Below are 20,545 nucleotides of genomic sequence, written 5' to 3' on the forward strand. Positions count from 1 at the left end.
GGCTACTGCCACCATGTGGCCTAATCAGGTAACAATGGCTTTTCTCAGCCATGACAATATTTCAGTCACTAACAACTGTTTTGATCAGGAAATGTGCAAAATCAGCCATTTTTACTTCAGAAAATATTTTATAAATAATAAATAAATAAATAAATAAATATAAATAAATTACGACTTTTTTCTCATAAATTTACAATTTTTTTCTCATGAACTTACAACCTTATTCCTGTAAAATTATGACTTTTTCCCATACATTTACAACGTTTTGTGACATTTTTACTTCAGAAAATATTCAGAACAATTGGAATCATAGAGGGAATTTTTTCAAATATTTCTAAATATTTATCATAGTTTTTTGTGACTCTTTCTGCACATGACTGCTATCTGACTGTTTTAAAGAAACAAAAAATGAACATAACATAACAACTTTATTCTTGTTAAATTACGACTTTTTTCTCATAAATTCACAACATTTTTCTCATGAATGTACAACTTCATTCTTGTAAAATTACGACTTTTTTTCTCATAAATTTACAATTTTTTTGTAATGAACTTACAACCTTATTCCTGTAAAAATACGACTTTTTTCTCATAAATTTACAAATTTTTTTCTCATGAACTTACAACCATATTCCTATAAAATTAAGACTTTTTCACATACATTTACAACGTTTTGCGACATTTTTACTTCAGAAAATATTCAGAACAATTGGAATCATAGAGGGAATTTTTTCAAATATTTCTAAATATTTATCATATTTTTTTGCGACTCTTTCTGAAGAAACAAAAAAAGGAGCATAACACAACAACTTTATTCTTGTAAAATTACGACTTTTTTCTCATAAATTTACAAATTTTTTCTCATGAACTTACAACCTTATTTCTGTAAAATTACGACTTTTTCTTATACATTTACAACGTTCTGCGACATTTTTACTTCAGAAAACGGGGGGCAGTCGTTTAGTTAGCGCTATGCTAACTAAACCGGTTTGATGGAGACTCAAAATATTACAACCACTAATAATCCCAGATAAATATATGATTAATTAATCCCACAATAAATGAAAATAAACTTTATCATTTTGCCATTTTGTTTTCCTAAACCCTAACCTCCAAGCAGGAAGAGATTTCAGCACCTGGTATGTTTGCTCCACAGAACAACGGCATGAACGGAGTGAGCCCTTTTGTCAGTCATACTGTGGGGGAGGGCGGTGGCGCCGCTAGCGTAGAGACACACAGAAGCAGCAGAAGAGTGCAGCCTTATGAGGAGCAATACAAGGTATTGACACACCTGTTGTCATGCGAGATGCTTAAGAGGCTGAAGTCATCGCAGCAGACACAAAGCATTATGGAAAATCCCGAAAAGGGTTTTTTTTGTTTCATTTTGTTTCACCTCGTATCGGTGCATGTTTGTATCGTTCTCAGGTGTTGACTGTTAAGTCGCTGTGTGATGAGTTTAGTGTTATTTGTAAATTGACTGATTTTTATATTGTTTTTAGGCTGTATTTTTCCTTAAAATTTAAGTTGAATTGAGAGTGTAGATTTATGTATCTGTTCCTCCATTGACAGATTTTATTTTCAATCCTTCAAACCTTCAATTTTTAAAATTGCATTCGGTTATCGCACAGGCTCGAAGCAACCATCTGGGAATTTTTCTACAGACCGAAGTCCTCATAAAAATAGTCTAGTCTTGGCGCGTTTGTAGGTTCCACGTCATTCGACTCTGCACCTGACACGGCTCACATCAGCAGTTGCATCTCGTCCCAGAAGCAACGACCTTGGTCTACTTTGAGGGAAGAAGTGAAACGTGAGTAAGCTTCATCGCTCGACGCGTTTTTCATGGCAACTTAAGTTTTATCACGTGAATCGCAAAATAAATATGTAATCCAGTTATGCTATATTAGGCATTATATTTTGTCATTGTACGGTATGGCAATTTAGAATTACATATTACATTATTATTGCTGTTGTTATTCTTAGAATAACGCTACATTAATTTAATTAATACATCAATTTATTAAGCAATACATTTAATTCAAGGATTTTTACTCATCAACAGAAATAAATTAAAACATTTTTTGTAAATATATTTATTCTCAAAATATTTGCTTTAGTTGTCTTTATATAAGCTCTTTATTTATTCCTATTGAATCTCTCCATTTATATTGTTGCTTTTATTTTCACCCTTTTTTGAAACATTTTCATCTTTTTATTTTCCTTAAAGCAACACAAGTAATGCGCCGTTATTTATGAATTCTAAATTGCATGTTGATATCTTTATCTTTATTTTTCACTTTTTTTATGTTGAAAATGTGACCATGTGTCGTTCCATAGCTTATGAAGCCTTACTGAAGTCAATAAACTGTAGCGTACATAATAATATTACAAATATTCTTAGTTGTGAAATACTGTATGTGCTGATATATGCAAATTAAACCTCTAACATATTTAATAGTGTTGAGGTCATCAGAAAAGCAGCCGTTTTCAGGTTTTAAGGTCAAATCCCGACATCGTCATTGAGCTGTGTGTAAAAACCCAACCTAAGTCAAATGGCTTTACTATTCATTTCTTTGTATTATTGTATTTATTTTTAAGGTGTTAGTATTATTATTATTATTATTATTATTATGAGAAAATTGACTCTATTTATCTGTAATTTATTTTAAATGTGTTGAAATATTTAGTTGAAATTTATGTTCCTCAAAATTGTATAAACAGGAACAAAAATCACTCCTATTTCAAGTAAGGTTTAGTAAAACGATGACCTTTGACTTTTGAAAACGAGGCCTACATGTCGTTGTCAGAGATATCTTTTTTTTTTTTTCCATTGACGTGTTTCATGCTAAAGGATTTGCAGGTGTTCTAATGTCACGGTTCCTTCATTGTCGGTGCAGTTATGGAACACAATAAAAAAACATAAAATTGCTGAGCTTATTTGTAGCTTTAATGGTTTTATGTTTTCATAAATTAAGCATTTAAAAAAACGCAAACGCCGACACGATGGAAAATAACACGACTGTAGTCAATAACAAGATTTTTATTGCAAACGATAATGACTACTCTTCGGCCGTAATCGCACCCCCGTCCCTTGGTGCATTCATGGCCACCCGGAATGGTCAGACACTCGAGAACTGGGGCCGATTAAATATTAATACTGTACAGATTTAATTGATCTCGTTCATTTGTTTTCAATAATAAATCAAATCCACTCACAGTTTAACAAGCTAAAACCTCAATAAAGTTGAAAGAATGATAACATTTTTATTAAACCTATCTTAACTTTTGCTAATAATTTATGAAACAAATCAAGCAATAAAAAATGTCGGGCTTATTAATAAAAAAGGCTAATATTTGGATTTTACTTTTAACAAAAAAGGGAGTCAGAATAAAAATCAAAAACTCAAAAATCAATCAAAAAAATAAAATCACTCAATCAATAAAAAAATGTAGTGATAAAATAAATACATTCAAAACAATATTTTTAAATTAAATAAATAATCTGTAAATAAAATTTAAATCAAGTGCAAATAACACAATAGCCTTATACCCACCAAATTAATTTAACAATTGTTTCAGCATTCTTCATTTTGTCCGTTTTAAAAACTTCTCCATTGCTAGTTGTAGTTGAATGTCTTCTTCTGATCGAGCTTGTTAAACAACTGACTGACTCATTACCGCCACCATGTGGTTGGAAGCTGCACTGTAATTTAATTTAATTTAATTTAATTTAATTTAATTTAATTTAATTTAATTTAATTTAATTTAATTTAATTTAATTTAATTTAATTTAATTTAATTTAATTTAATTTAATTTAATTTAATTTAATTTAATTTAGAAAGTAGGAAGTGAACAAATGTAACAGTTGTACAAAAGTACCAGATGGAGGGGTAGGACTTAATAAGCTCTGCTTCTTCCTACTCCTTTTGGACATGTGGAACTGGGAACTGATTTGACAAAAAAAACAAAAAAAAAACCTTAAACTATATTAGGAAAGCAGGAAGTGAACAAATGTAACAGTTACTGATTGTAAAAGTACCAGATGGAGGGGTAGGATTTCGTAAGCTTTGCTTCTTCCTACTCCTTTTGGACATGTGGAACTGGGAACTGATTTGACAAAAAAAAAATTAAACTATATTAGGAAAGCAGGAAGTGAACAAATGTAACAGTTACTGATTGTAAAAGTACCAGATGGAGGGGTAGGATTTGATAAGCTTTGCTTCTTCCTACTCCTTTTGGACATGTGGAAATGGGAACTGATTTGACAAAAAAATAAATAAATAAATAAACTATATTAGGAAAGCAGGAAGTGAACAAATGTAACAGTTACTGATTGTAAAAGTACCAGATGGAGGGGTAGGATTTAATAAGCTTTGCTTCTTCCTACTCCTTTTGGACATGTGGAACTGGGAACTGATTTGACAAAAAAAACAAAAAAAAAACCTTAAACTATATTAGGAAAGCAGGAAGTGAACAAATGTAACAGTTACTGATTGTAAAAGTACCAGATGGAGGGGTAGGATTTAATAAGCTTTGCTTCTTCCTACTCCTTTTGGACATGTGGAACTGGGAACTGATTTGACAAAAAAAACAAAAAAAAACCTTAAACTATATTAGGAAAGCAGGAAGTGAACAAATGTAACAGTTACTGATTGTAAAAGTACCAGATGGAGGGGTAGGATTTAATAAGCTTTGCTTCTTCCTACTCCTTTTGGACATGTGGAAATGGGAACTGATTTGACAAAAAAAAATAATAATAAACTATATTAGGAAAGCAGGAAGTGAACAAATGTAACAGTTACTGATTGTAAAAGTACCAGATGGAGGGGTAGGATTTAATAAGCTTTGCTTCTTCCTACTCCTTTTGGACATGTGGAACTGTGAACTGATTATGTGATGCATTCAATTGTAATCTGATGCATGTTCAAATAAAATAAAACCATTACCATTACCATTACCATTACCAAATAAATGAAGGTTTTTTAATACATTTGGTTCATTTTTGCTAGCAATAATTTCCCGTAAATCCCAAACACATGAACCATGTTGATTTAAAGTTCAATATATGATAAATTTGTGGTTGAATTTGCGGTTTTGGCTTCTTATTCTTCTTCTTCTTTGTCCATGTTGTGGCTTCTGAAGACGTTTGTTGTGGTAAAAGAGTTCAGGTCACAGTGGATCCTTTCTGCTTTGTGGCCACTTTGTAGTTTTCTCAGGTTTGTCCGATGCGAGTGTGGGCAGACGTTCATGCAGGTTGCCAGGAAAAGCATCGTCATTTCCTTAAATGTAGACATAAATATTATGTTGATTTAAAAAAAAAAAAAAAGGAAATGGAAAGTGACGCAAATAGGTTTCTTATAATCTATTTTTATGGAATGAAGTATTTTGTACATATATCCACTGCTTGTTATATTATAATATACGTATATTTGCAGTGCTTTACTGTCTGTGCAGAATAACTATTATTGATGTAACATTTGGAGAATTATTGGAGAATTATTCATAACCCAAAAAGCACCTGCTCAACTGAAGAATGACATGTTGGAGAAAGGAGGCTGTGAGAGCAGGCCGCAACTTCCTGTTGTGGCTTTTGTCACCAGTTAGTTGCAGTCATGTGACATGTGGGTGTTTTTTTTCTTTTTGCAACACTGGCGTCTCTGGGAAAATATCTTCAAAATTATGTATTTCACTTCATGTTTATTGAACATATTATGGATATATTTCATTATCTCAATTAATTAGGGCTGACAGTGCGAAAGCCCTATTGTAATGGTAATGTTTGTTATTATTATTATTATTTTTCTCCCAAAATGATCGCGATTTTGAGGGCCTTAACATGCCCGAAAACTCACCAAATTTGGCGAGCGCATCAGGTCTGGCGAAAAATTTGATATTTTATGGGTTTCAAATATAATGTTGCAAAATTGTCTCTCTAGCGCCACCTTGAAATTAAAAAAAAAATTAGCCCCCGCCACCAGTTTCACCGATCGTCACGAAACTTGGTGGATACGTCTATCATGACAGGACGCACCAAAAAGTCTCAAGAACCCATATTGCAAAACCAACAGGAAGTCGGCCATTTTTGATGGCGTCGGTGATTTTTGGGCCAGAAATTATGTATTTCACGTCATGTTTATTGAACAGATTATGGATATATTTCATTATCTCAATTAATTAGGGCTCGAGCACTGACAGTGCTAAAAGCCCTATTGTAATCGTAATGTTTGTTATTATTATTATTATTTTTCTCCCAAAATGATCGCGATTTTGAGGGCCTTAACATGCCCGAAAACTCACCAAATTTGGCGAGTGCATCAGGTCATGCGAAATATTTGATATTTTATGGGTTTCAAATATAATGTTCCAAAATTGTCTCTCTAGCGCCACCTTGAAATTTAAAAAAAAATTAGCCCCCGCCACCAGTTTCACCGATCGTCACGAAACTTGGTGGATACGTCTATCATGACAGGACGCACCAAAAAGTCTCAAGAACCCATATTGCAAAACCAACAGGAAGTCTGCCGTTTTTGATGGCGTCGGCCATTTTCGGGCCAGAAATTATGTATTTCACGTCATGTTTATTGAACAGATTATGGATATATTTCATTATCTCAATTAATTAGGGCTCGAGTACTGACAGTGCGAAAGCCCTATTGTAATCGTAATGTTTGTTATTATTATTATTTTTCTCCCAAAATGATCGCAATTTTGAGGGCCTTAACATGCCCGAAAACTCACCAAATTTGGCGAGCGCATCAGGCCTGGCGAAAAATTTGATATTTTATGGGTTTCAAATATAATGTTCCAGAATTGACTCTCTAGCGCCACCTTGAAATTTTTAAAAAAATTAGCCCCCGCCACCAGTTTCACCGATCGTCACGAAACTTGGTGGATACGTCTATCATGACAGGACGCACCAAAAAGTCTCAAGAACCCATATTGCAAAACCAACAGGAAGTCGGCCGTTTTTGATGCCGTCGGCCATTTTCGGGCCAGAAATTATGTATTTCACGTCATGTTTATTGAACAGATTATGGATATATTTCATTATCTCAATTAATTAGGGCTCGAGCACTGACAGTGCTAAAAGCCCTATTGTAATCGTAATGTTTGTTATTATTATTATTATTTTTCTCCCAAAATGATCGCGATTTTGAGGGCCTTAACATGCCCGAAAACTCAACAAATTTGGCGAACGCATCAGGTCATGCGAAATATTTGATATTTTATGGCTTTCAAATATAATGTTCCAAAATTGTCTCTCTAGCGCCACCTTGAAATTAAAAAAAAAAATTAGCCCCCGCCACCAGTTTCACCGATCGTCACGAAACTTGGTGGATACGTCTATCATGACAGGACGCATCAAAAAGTCTCAAGAACCCATATTGCAAAACCAACAGGAAGTCGGCCATTTTTGATGGCGTCGGTGATTTTTGGGCCAGAAATTATGTTTTTCACGTCATGTTTATTGAACAGATTATGGATATATTTCATTATCTCAATTAATTAGGGCTCGAGTACTGACAGTGCGAAAGCCCTATTGTAATCGTAATGTTTGTTATTATTATTATTTTTCTCCCAAAATGATCGCAATTTTGAGGGCCTTAACATGCCCGAAAACTCACCAAATTTGGCGAGCGCATCAGGCCTGGCGAAAAATTTGATATTTTATGGGTTTCAAATATAATGTTCCAGAATTGACTCTCTAGCGCCACCTTGAAATTTTTAAAAAAATTAGCCCCTGCCACCAGTTTCACCGATCGTCACGAAACTTGGTGGATACGTCTATCATGACAGGACGCACCAAAAAGTCTCAAGAACCCATATTGCAAAACCAACAGGAAGTCGGCCGTTTTTGATGCCGTCGGCCATTTTCGGGCCAGAAATTATGTATTTCACGTCATGTTTATTGAACAGATTATGGATATATTTCATTATCTCAATTAATTAGGGCTCGAGCACTGACAGTGCTAAAAGCCCTATTGTAATCGTAATGTTTGTTATTATTATTATTATTTTTCTCCCAAAATGATCGCGATTTTGAGGGCCTTAACATGCCCGAAAACTCACCAAATTTGGCGAGCGCATCAGGTCTGGCGAAAAATTTGATATTTTATGGGTTTCAAATATAATGTTCCAAAATTGACTCTCTAGCGCCACCTTGAAATTAAAAAAAAAATTAGCCCGCTCGAGCCCGCTCATCACTGCTTGCAGTTTTAATTATTTCTGTTTCTCTTACCCCTATTTTCCAAGTTTCTCCAAAACCCATCTGAGATCTCTGAGATTCCACCATGTCCACCGACCCAGCAGCAGATCTCCCTTTCTTTTACGGCAGCATCAGTCGCTACGACGCTGAGAAGTATTTAAAACTGGCCGGGATGGCGGACGGCCTTTTCTTGCTGCGTCAGTGTCTCCGAAGTCTGGGTGGATATGTCCTCTCTGTGGTGTGTGACCTGGAGTTCCACCATTACTCCATTGAGAAACAGCTGAATGACACGTACTGCATCGCAGGAGGTAAACCCCACTGTGGGCCCGCGGAGCTTTGTGAGTTTTACAGCAAGGACCCCGACGGGTTGGTGTGTGCCTTGAAGAAACCTTGCTTACGCTCCTCGGATACCACCATCAAAACCGGTGTGTTTGACAGCCTGAAGGAGAACATGTTGAAGGAGTATGTGAAGCAGACATGGGGACTTGAGGTGGGTGGAAGACTCACACTTCAACTAATTATGTTTATGTGGATGTAGTTTTCCATCCATGTATTTTCTATGCCGCTTATACTCAATAGGGTTGCAGGGGGTATGCTGGAGCCTATCCCAGCTGTCTTTCGGGCAAGAGGCCCTGGACTGGTCGCCAGCCAATCACAGGGCACATATAGACAAACAACCATTCACACTCACATTCATACCTATGGACAATTTGGAGTCGCTAATTAACCTAGCATGTTTTTGGAATGTGGGAGGAAACCGGAGTACCCGGAGAAAACCCACGCATGCACGGGGAGAACATGCAAACTCCACACAGAGATGGCCGAGGGTGGGGAAAGACAAAATAAGAAGCCAAAAAGTTACCACTTCCACACAAAATAGGAGAACTCATTCATTCATTCATCCATTTTCTACTGCTTATCCTCACGAGGGTCGCGGGGGTGCTGGAACCTACATTCAAGTGACGGGGAGAACATGCAAACTCCAGACAAGGACAGCCGAGGGTGGAATCGAACCCTCGTCTCCGAGCTGTGTGGCCTGCACGCTAACCACTCGTTCACCGTGCAACCTGCTGAGATTTCTTCATTTATTAATTCATTTTCTACCGCTTTTTCCTCATGAGGGTCACGGAGGTGCTGGAGCCTATCCCAGCTGTCTTCAGGCGAAAGGCGGGGTACACCCTGGACTGGTGGCCAGCCAATCACAGGGCGCATATAGACAAACAACCATTCACACTCACATTCAAGTGACGGGGAGAACATGCAAACTCCACACAAAGATGTGCCGAGGGTGGTTAGCACGCAGACCTCACAGCTCGGAGACCAGGGTTCAATTCCAACCTTGGCCATCTCCGGGTACTCCGGTTTCCTCCCACATTCCAAAAACATGCTAGGTTAATTGGCGACTCCAAATTGTCCATAGGTATGAATGTGAGTGTGAATGGTTGTTTGTCTATATGTGCCCTGTGATTGGCTGGCCACCAGTCCTCCTTTTCTGTGAGGAAAAAGCGGTAGAAATGTTTATGGTTTAAAAAAAGGAATTTAGAAATTCCTTATGGGCCGTACTAAAAAGCTTGGCGGGCCTGATGTGGCCCACGAGCCACAATTTTCTCACCACTGATCTAGACGCTTCATTGAATGACAGCTTTCCACATAACAACAGAGTCCGGGGGTCGCTAGCAGGTGGGGTCGCTAGCATACACACACACAGCTAAACAGTGGAGCTTCATGAGGAGCAATGCAAGGTAACGTAGTAGAAGTTAGGAGATTGTTGGATTGTCTTTATTTCCATGAGTTAAATTCCGTTTTATCCCAAAGATGGAGGAACGTTTCCATGGCATGTCATCCTGAAGTCGTGTATTTTGTTTTTTAACCCTAAAGGGAGAAGCCATGAAGCAGGCTATCATCAGCCAAGCTCCTCAACTGGGAAAACTCATCGCCACCACGGCCCACGAGAAGATGCTTTGGTATCACGGTAAAATCCCACGACAGGAAAGCGAGAGACTACTTTACTGTGGAACGCAACCAGACGGCAAGTTTCTGTAAGTGGTTGGACGTGATGGTTCTTATAAAGGTTCTTATGGTTCCTTTGAAGCAACCATATTTGTTATTTGTTGTTTTTTGCAGGATTAGAGACAGAGAGGAACCTGGTACTTTTGCGCTTTCTGTCATGTATGGAAAGTCCGTGTATCACTATCAAATACTTCAAGGCAAATCGGGAAAATATTCAGTGCCAGAGGGAACAAAGTTTGACACAATATGGCAGGTGAATCCCTTTAAGAGTCGTTTTTCATTCATACTTTGAATGACTTCTTATGTAACTTATGACCTCTTCTAAGCCAAAACAAAACATTTTTTTTTTACATTTTGCCAGTTGGTAGAGTACCTGAAGCTAAAACCTGATGGCCTGGTGACATGTCTTGGAGATGCGTGCATCAGCAGAGCCACTGGAAGTACTCCATCCCTTTATTTTCTATCACGTATTATCATTCATTCATTTATTTTCTACCGCTTTTTCCTCACGAGGGTCGCGGGGGTGCTGGAGCCTATCCCAGCTGTTTTCGGGCAAGAGGCGGTACACCCTGGACCGGTCGCCAGCCAATCACAGGGCACATATAGACAAACAACCATTCACACTCACATTCATACCTATGGACAATTTGGAGTCGCTAATTAACCTAGCATGTTTTTGGAATGTGGGAGGAAACCGGAGTACCCGGAGAAAACCCACGCATGCACGGGGAGAACATGCAAACTCCACACAGAGATGGCCGAGGGTGGAATTGAACTTGGGTCTACTAGCTGTGAAGCCTGTGTGCTAACCACCCGGACTCTGTGCAGCCCTGGTTCAGTATATTTTTCATCAAAATAGTAGTCATGCCAAAATGTTGTGTTGCTGCTGGATGTTCACAGTACCCAAGTGATACTGTCGTGGGGGTGCTGGAGCCTATCCTAGCTGTCTTCAAGCGAGAGACGGGGTACACCCTGGACTGGTGGCCAGCCAATCACAAGGCACATATAGACAAACAACCATTCACACTCACATTCATACCTATAGACAATTTAGAGTCGCTAATTAACCTAGCAGGTTTTTGGAATGTGGGAGGAAACCGGAGTACCCGGAGAAAACCCACGCATGCACGGGGAGAACATGCAAACTCCACACAGAGATGGCCAAGGGTGGAAGCACCCCCGCGACCCTCGTGAGAAAAAGCGGTAGAAAATGACTGAAATACTATATGCTGAGGTCCATAAATTGACCTTCAGGCAGTAAATTGGCCCAGGGCCACACTTTTGACACCCCTGGTTTATAAACTTTGTAAATATCCCAAATCCGTATTTAGTATATGAATACAACGGAAAATTATTGTAAAATAACAAATTAAGGGATAAGCGCGGATGAGTGGTTAGCACGCAGACTTCACAGCAAGGAGACCCGAGTTCAATTCCACCCTCGGCCATCTCTGTGTGGAGTTTGCATGTTCTCCCCGTGCATGCGTGGGTTTTCTCCGGGTACTCCGGTTTCCTCCCACATTCCAAAAACATGCTAGGTTAATTAGCGACTCCAAATTGTCCATAGGTATGAATGTGAGTGTGTATGGTTGTTTGTCTATATGTGCCCTGTGATTGGCTGGCCACCGGTTCAGGGTGTACCCCGCCTCTTACCCTCGTGAGGAAAAGCGGTAGAAAATGAATGAATGAATGAATTTCTTAAATGATCTTTTAGTTTTTTGATGATTACTTTTAATTTTACTAGTCTGTGCAGCACTTTGGAAACTCTGTTTATAAAATGTGCTATATAAATAAAGTGGATTGGATTAGATACATTATAAAAATACAAAAATATCACCGTGCCCACACGCATTGTCTGATATTTCCCGTCTAATTTGATCTAATTTCCATGCCTTTTTTTACCCAATTTTCATTTATGAAATATCTTTTCAGAAATACCCAGTCTTCCGGCAACTGTAAGTCTTTTTTTTTAACTGCATTTTATTTTTAATTGATGGAGTTTACAGTCTAGTTGAAATAGCAATGTCATTCTTGCAGAGGAGAACCGGCCCAAATAGCTACACACCGCCACCTCAAGGTCAGTTGCCTACATTACAACACCTGAAACAGGCCTGAAATACAGTAAACCTCGGATATATCGGACTCGGATATATCGGAAAATTCGCTCACAACGGACAGATAAAAAAGAACCGATTTTTCTGTAATGCATTTCCAATAAAAATTCATTGCATATATCGGATTTTTTATAACGGATTTCGCCTATTTCGGACAAAATCTCCAGTCCCGTTCCAATGCATTTCCATTAAATTTCCCTCGCATATATCGGATGGCCGCATCGTGGAGCTCCGATTCGCCGAATCGTGACAGGCCACTATACGACGTCATTTGCAGCGTTTGCAGCGTTGCCTGCGCGTCCAGGTACATTGGAAACATAGTCAAGGAAGTGCCTTTTTATAACGGATAAAATCCGATTTACGCATATACCGGATATAAATCCGATATATGCGTAAAACGGACATTTTCCAGTATACGCATATAACGGATTTCGCTTATATCGGACAAAACCAGTGGGAAAAATTGAATCCGATATATCCGAGGTTTACTGTAGTAAAATAATGCCAATAAATATACTATATATTTAGTATATATACAGTTAAGTGTCGTTATATCGATATCGGTTATAACGAATTACTGCTTATTACGATACTATTTTCATTTCCCGGCAAATTTCTAGTCTTTTATGATATAATTAGTTCCGTTAGTACGATACGAAATCCGGTTACTACGATGCCCTTTTCATCTCCCGCCAGCCATTTTGGTCTGCTTATATCGATACAAAAGCAGCTTAAATCAATATTTGCTTAAGGATTTCAATACCAAAAAAAAGAACACGGCGAACGGCTGCTTCCAGTCAACTTTATTTTTTCACACTTCCACCACCAGAGCGCAGCACACACACCGATTCCCGCACTTCCTGGTTCACAGGTCATGCTCAACCCGCCCCACATAGCTGGCCAAACACATGCCTGCAACAGAAGAACCAACTGACATAGCATACACACCTATTCCAACGAAGACACAAGCGTACAAATACATGTATTTGATTGTGTTGTATTCAGATATCTTTTTATTCTATAGACACGAGAGAAACCACGAATGTAGTTAGTTCTTCTGTTGCAGGCATGTGTTTGGCCAGCTATGTGGGGCGGGTTGAGCATGACCTGTGAACCAGGAAGTGCGGGAATCGGTGTGTGTGTGCTGCGCTCTGGTGGTGGAAGTGTGAAAAATAAAGTTGACTGGAAGCAGCCGTTCGCCGTGTTCTTTTTTTGGTGTTGAAACCCTTAAGCAAAGATTGATTTAAGCTGCTCGACATTGTTCTATACCAGGGGTGTATAGAACAAACTTTTTGACTCGCGGGCCGCATTGATATGACAAAATTTACGGGGGGGGGGGGGGCAGACTATATATTTTACACGTAACAGTCCACCTGGTATTATTGTATCTGTAAAATTGTCATGCAATCTGCTATTATTATTTATTATTTTATATTTATATTTAAATATTTTTAAAAAAAATAAAATATTATAATAATTACAATAAAATAAAAATAATAATTATTATATTATTATTATGTAAAATATGCAAATATAACAATAATATTATATATAATTAATATAATAATTAGCATTAATATAATAATTATAATAATCATAATAGTTCTAATAATAATTATAATAATCTAATAATAATTATTATTATTATGTGCTTGTGTCCCTTTTTTCAGGAGCACTTTGTAAACAACAGACCATGTCAAAAAACGAAATTGATAATACCATCAAAAAGTTCTCATGGCTCAGGCCATGATGCCAGGTTGTATGTTGAGTTTAAATGAAATACTTTGGAAAGATTGGGCGGGCCGTATTTAAACACTTGGCGGGCCGGATGTGGCCCCCGGGCCGTAGTTTGCCCACCCTTGTTCTATACTATAGACATTGTTGTATACTATAGAACAGGGGTGCTCACACTTTTTCAGCATGCGAGCTACTTTTAAAATGACCGAGTCAAAATGATCTACCCACTACAAAAATGCAAAACATCTGTTTATTTTCAAATGTATTGAGGATTATTTGTAAGTACAATGTATGTTGATGTACCTTACATAACCAAATGAGCCAATATTGCAAAACACACATAATTAACTATTAACATTTTTTTGTAATTACCTGAGTTTACTTTGATGACTTGCACTGAATTGAACCAGCCAGGGATGCATAGTCCGGACAGTAGCTGCTGATAGCCAGCCTCAAGCACACTTCCAAATGTTTATCAGTCATGGATAATATCCGTATCATAATATCCGTATAATATTCCATATCCGTATGGAAGTGATGTGTTTTTTGCCTTTTTACTTTTTCTTTTTTTTTTTTACAGTTTTCAGCTCCTTCACTCATTTTAGTGACCATAAACTTTAGCGAGGGCTTTAAAATCTCGCAATTCGCCGACTAGCTTAGCACTTTGCATCGTTGTTTAACGCATGAGCGGTGACCTAAAGGTCAAAATTCAGTTGTCATCTGACTGGTTGTCCTGTATGTCAATCAAGTAACGTGGATGGATGATAGGCTGACATCGTAAGTTCTGCTGCACTTAGAGACGTCGTTTGATTTGATTGGTCGCCCGAAGGGCAACATTCAGTTGTCATCTGAATGGCTGCCCTGTATATCAATCAAGTGACGGCATTGATGCTGGGATGATATTTTTTTAATGTCACGCCGCGATCGACCAGCGATCGACCAGTACCACCTCCGCGATCGACCGGTAGCTCGCGATCGACTTAATGAGCACCCCTGCTATAGAACAATGTCGAGTGCATTATTGCCCACTTTTAATGCAGTTCAGCGCAGGATCGGATATATCGACAGTCCAGTTATATCGATATTTTTTCCGACTCCCGACGATATCGATATAACGAGACTTTACTGTATATATCTAATTGAATAACCTTGATGTAAAAATATATCATATTATGTACGTTCACAGTTACTAAATTCACCTTTTTATGTGTTTTATGCTCAGTAGCTGCAAATGTGACATCGATCGCATCCTCGGATGTACCTGGAGATAACGTTCTTCCGATGGATTGCATTGGCTTCAATCCGTATCATGACCCCAACGATATTAAGAAGTTTAACATTCGTAGGGATCAGCTCCTCATCGATGAGCTGGAGCTTGGCTCCGGGAATTTCGGCTGCGTCAAGAAAGGAGTCCTCAAAGCCGACAAGTGAGAAAACTTCTTACTCAGCAGCGATAAAGTTCCAAGCGTCTTTAATGCCCGGAATGTTTCTGTTTTTCCCGGTCAGCGGTCAGATGGACGTCGCTATTAAAGTGCTGAAGAATGACAATGAGAAGATGGTGAAGGAGGAGATGATGAGGGAGGCGGAGATCATGCACCAGCTTAGTAATCCTTTCATTGTTCGGATGCTGGGGTTGTGCAACGCTGAGAGTTTGATGTTAGTGATGGAGATGGCCTCCGCCGGACCTCTTAACAAATTTCTCTCCTCCAGGAAGTATGATTACGTTCATAAAAGGAGATATATTTTCAGAAATGAGGTTAAAAAAAATTATTTGTTTCTCAGAGACACCGTAACGGTGGAGAGCATCGTCAACATGATGCATCAGGTGTCCATGGGAATGAAATACCTGGAGGAGAAGAACTTTGTGCACAGGGATTTAGCAGCTCGCAATGTCCTGCTGGTGAACGAAAAGTTTGCGAAAATCAGCGATTTTGGATTATCCAAGGCCCTGGGAGCGGATGACAACTACTACAAGGTACAGAGGTCCAACTAGAGCTTTGTTGGTGTTGTTTTGAGACATTTTAAACCCCCTATATATATATATATATATATATAGTATATATATATATATATATTCATTCATTCATTCATTTTCTACCGCTTTTTCCTCACGAGGGTCGCGGGGGGTGCTGGAGCCTATCCCAGCTGTCTTCGGGCGAGAGGCGGGGTACATCCTGGACTGGTGGCCAGCCAATCACAGGGCACATATAGACAAACAACCATTCACACTCACATTCATACCTATGGACAATTTGGAGTCGCCAATTAACCTAGCATGTTTTTGGAATGTGGGAGGAAACCGGAGTACCCGGAGAAAACCATATATATATATATATATATATATATATATAGCGCAATATATGTGTGTGTGTATATATGTGTGTGTGTGTTAGAAATGCAAAAAACGGCTGTAATTTTAGGAGAATAAAGTCAAAATATTAAGAGCAAAAAGGTGTGATTAAGTTAGCTTGTTAGAAAACTAGTTTAGGGAAAAAGTTGTCATATTTTGGAATAAAATCATAATATTACAAAAATAAAATTAACAAATTTTATTTAATAAGGAAGTTGAAATATTTGGCAAACTAAAAAAAAAAAAGAAGAAATGGGGGGAGAGGGGAAAGAGCAAAGACCAAAGTTCTCTCAGTGGCCCTCGGTGGAAAAAGTTTGGAGTGTTTCAAATGGAGTTGGGAAGAAGGACAAAGTAAGAAGCTAAAAAGTTACCACTTCCACATTGGATAGGAGAACTTTTTTTTCACTCTATCATGTCGGACATGACATGAAGGTGTATATATATATATATATATATATGAAGGTGTATATATATATATATATATATATATATATATATATATATATATATATATATATATATATATATATATATATACATATATGTGTTAAAAATGCAAAAAACAGCTGTAATTTTAGGAGAATAAAGTCAAAATATTAAAGGCAAAAAGGTGTTATTAAGTTAGGTTGTTTGAAAACTAAAAAAATTAGGAAGGACAAAGTAAGAAGCTAAAAAGTTACCACTTCCACATTGGATAGGAGGAGAAATTTTGAATTTTTTTCCTTGTTCATAGAAGTCCCGCCTCACAGGTGCGGCATATCAAGATGCTGATTGGCCAGCATGATTATTACATAGGCGTGCCATAGGTTGGCCACAATAAAAGGTCACTCTATAATATGCAGTTTAACTATGAGGCCCATTGTTGTCATCATGTTGCAGCGTGATCATGCCCGGCCCCGCCTTGCAAGGCCCCGTACACAATTCCTGCAAGCTAAAAACATGCTAGTTGTCATGCGATATTTGAGGCTAACCACTTTTTATTATTATTATTAACTTTGACATATGAACCCCAATACAGGCCCGTTCTGCAGGACCATGGCCGCTGAAGTGGTACGCTCCAGAATGTATAAACTTCCGCAAATTCTCCAGTAAAAGTGACGTGTGGAGTTACGGGGTCACGATGTGGGAAGCCTTCTCATATGGGGGGAAACCTTACAAGGTACCGTGCACGGAGCTACGGATATTCACAATATTCATTATCGAAGACTCAGAGTTCATATTCAGGTTGTTTTGTCTTCAACCTTGTCTAGAAAATGAAACAGATGGAGGTGACGACTTTCATCGAAAGTGGGAAGCGCTTGGCGTGTCCCACTAAGTGTCCACAACGAATGTATGCAGTCATGCAAGAATGCTGGACATACAAGTAAGAAAATGATTGGCATTCATCAGGGATGTCCAAAGTGTTTTTTTTGTATTGGTCCACAGCACATTCTAAAAATAGAATTTAACAAAAACATATAAAACAGCAAATAAAAATTAAAAACTAGCAGTGATTTTACAAGAATTACATCATTTTGGTAGCATATAAGTAAAATATTATAGAAAAAATATATATTTTAATTTCATAATATTATGAGAAACAAACAAAGCAAATATTAAGTTGTCATTTTTGGTTGCAAAAAAGTTGTGCTTTTGTGAAAATAAAGTCAAAATATTATGTGCAGAAAGTCATAACTAAGAAGAAAAAAAACAAAACTAAACATAAAAAAACTGCTGTAATTTTAGGAGAATAAAGTCAAAATATTAAGAGCAAAAAGGCATATTCTAAAACAATTTTTTATAGTAAACATGCAAAATTATGAAGACAAATAATGCAATTTCAGTAGCATAGAGTCGAAATATTAATCATTCTGACTTATATGACTTATATTTTAATTTTTTACTTGTATGTCATAATGACTTATTTTTTCATTAGTATTTAAACTCTTTGCCATTATTATATAAAACAATAAGTTGTAATTTTTGGTTGCAAAATTTGGTTGCAAAAAAGTTGTGCTATTGTGAAAATAAAGTCAAAATATTATGTGAAGAAAGTCATAACTAAGAAGAAAAAAGAAAACTGAAAAAAACTGCTGTAATTTTAGGGGAATAAAGTCAAAATATTAAGAGCAAAAAGGTGTTATTAAGTTAGGTTGTTAGAAAACTAGTTTAGGGAAAAAGTTATCATATTTTGGAATAAAATCATAATATTAAAAAAATAAAATTTACAAATATTTTTTAATAAGGACGTTGAAATATTTGGCAAACTAAAAAAAAAAAGAAGAAGAAATCGGGGGCGGGGGGGGGGGATGGAAGAGCAAAGACCAAAGTTCTCTCAGTGGCCCACGGTGGAAAAAGTTTGTACATGTTCAAATCCTTTCCCATGCTTTAAACGCTTCGGCCTCTTCTCTCCAGACATGAGGACCGTCCCAACTTCAAGAAGGTGGAGGAGTCCGTGAGATCTTACCATTATTCCATATCAAACAAGGTTAAAACAGAGGATTCTGCCACTGCCGTTGAGCCTAACGAATAGACGGAAGAACAAGGCACATTCTGTCCCACGGCTGCACAATGTAGCCATTCAGCTAACCATTAAACAACCAAAACAAAGAGCTATTTATGAGGCGTGCACAACGCCCGGCCGTAACCCCGGCATTGACAGCTAAACAGGCCTCTGTGACGATAAGGAAACGTGTAACATCAGTGTGTCGGACATTTCCGTCTGCTTCAATGTCTGCATCTACCGTGTGATTTTTTTCAGTGGTCAAGATATTAATGTTTATACAGCAAATTTTTTTTTCAGTGTACTGTAAGAAGTGATTTTTTGTATGTAAGGTCTGAAAACTGAATAAACGTTACTTGTATCCATGAAATTGCAGTTTCTGTATGTTAGTTCCTTGCAAATGTCTTAAATCCGGGATGTGAGGTGGGTCCATCTTGAGAAAAATTGATTTTTTAAGCTAACATGTTAGCTTCTTAAGCTAACATCATTTTTTTAGTGACTACAAACAAATTCAAATTCCCATTTAAATTAAAAAAACGTGTGTATTTAAAAAGAATTAGAGCTCTCTAGACATGAAATAACACCCCTATAGTCAACTTTACACTTACTATTACCCAATGTAGTAGACATGATATCAGAAAATAGCAGATGTTCGTGCAGCATCTTGAGAGAAATTGATTTTTTAAGCTAACATGTTAGCTTCTTAAGCTAACATCATTTTTTTAGTGACTACAAACAAATTAAAATTCCCGTTTAAATTAAAAAATGTGTGTATTTAAAAATAATTAGAGCTCTCTAGACATGAAATAACACCCCTATAGTCAACTTTACACTACTATTACCCAATGTAGTAGACATGATATCAGAAAATAGCAGAATTGGGTCACATAGATTTTTTCCGTCATAAAATCTGGTCTGAAAACTGAATAAACGTTACTTGTATCCATGAAATTGCAGTTTCTGTACGTTCGTTCCTTGCAAATGTCTTAAATCCGGGGTGTGAGGCGGGTCCATCTTGAGAGAAATTGATTTTTTAAGCTAACATGTTAGCTTCTTAAGCTAACATCATTTTTTTAGTGAGTACAAACAAATTCAAATTCCCATTTAAATTAAAAAATGTGTCTATTTAAAAATAATTAGAGCTCTCTAGACATGAAATAACACCCCTATAGTCAACTTTACACTACTATTACCCAATGAGAATGAAGTCATAATATTAAGAGAAAAAGGGCGTATTCTAAAAATAATTTTTGGATAATAAACTTGCCAAATTATGAGGACAAATAATGTAATTTTAAAATAAGTCAAAATGATTAATATTTCGACTCTATGCTACTAAAATTGCATTATTTGTCTTCATAATTGTGCATATTTATTATAAAAAATTGTTTTAGAATACGCCTTTTTGCTCTTAATATTTTGACCTTCTAAAATTACAGCATTTTTTTTCTTCAGTTTTTTCTTCTTAGTTATGACTTTCTTCACATAATAGTTTGACTTAATTTTCACAATAGCACAACTTTTTTTATGACATTATGACATACAAGTAAAAAATGAAAATTTATGTTTTTGTTGTCGTGATATGAATTGTCGTTGTTTTTGTGATCGGCTTTGCAAGGCATTTATCTGCATATTTTTGTAATAAAAG

At 37.0% G+C, this 20,545-nt stretch overlaps 1 protein-coding gene across 2 annotated transcripts; it reads left to right on the forward strand.

Moving 5' to 3' along the window:
• Positions 1-1,728: 1,728 nt before the first annotated feature.
• On the forward strand, positions 1,729-19,148 carry LOC131129141 (tyrosine-protein kinase ZAP-70). 2 transcript variants are annotated; one of them, XM_058072341.1, is made up of 13 exons: positions 1,729-1,807; positions 8,252-8,694; positions 10,083-10,243; positions 10,329-10,467; positions 10,576-10,654; positions 12,147-12,169; positions 12,252-12,291; positions 15,288-15,492; positions 15,572-15,778; positions 15,848-16,040; positions 17,434-17,574; positions 17,666-17,778; positions 18,810-19,148. In XM_058072341.1, the coding sequence occupies exons 2-13, from the start codon at positions 8,290-8,292 to the stop codon at positions 18,925-18,927; spliced, it is 1,824 nt and encodes a 607-aa protein (XP_057928324.1). In that variant the 5' UTR covers positions 1,729-1,807; positions 8,252-8,289; the 3' UTR covers positions 18,928-19,148. The 2 variants fall into 2 exon arrangements, with proteins under 2 accessions (XP_057928324.1, XP_057928325.1); XM_058072342.1 differs by lacking the exons at positions 1,729-1,807; positions 8,252-8,694; positions 10,083-10,243; positions 10,576-10,654 and having other exon boundaries at positions 10,378-10,467.
• The last annotated feature ends 1,397 nt before the right edge of the window (positions 19,149-20,545 follow it).

Source organism: Doryrhamphus excisus, chromosome 5 (genome assembly GCF_030265055.1).
Source record: "Doryrhamphus excisus isolate RoL2022-K1 chromosome 5, RoL_Dexc_1.0, whole genome shotgun sequence".
In the NCBI taxonomy this organism is placed as follows: domain Eukaryota; kingdom Metazoa; phylum Chordata; class Actinopteri; order Syngnathiformes; family Syngnathidae; genus Doryrhamphus; species Doryrhamphus excisus.

Excerpts from the sequence above, each read along its gene's own strand:
- LOC131129141 (XM_058072341.1), top strand. The coding sequence starts at position 8,290 with ATGTCCACCGACCCAGCAGCAGATCTCCCTTTCTTTTACGGCAGCATC. Across the intron at positions 15,493-15,571 it reads GGAGTCCTCAAAGCCGACAA|CGGTCAGATGGACGTCGCTA; the intron begins GTGAGAAAACTT and ends TTTCCCGGTCAG. Across the intron at positions 17,575-17,665 it reads ATGGGGGGAAACCTTACAAG|AAAATGAAACAGATGGAGGT; the intron begins GTACCGTGCACG and ends AACCTTGTCTAG.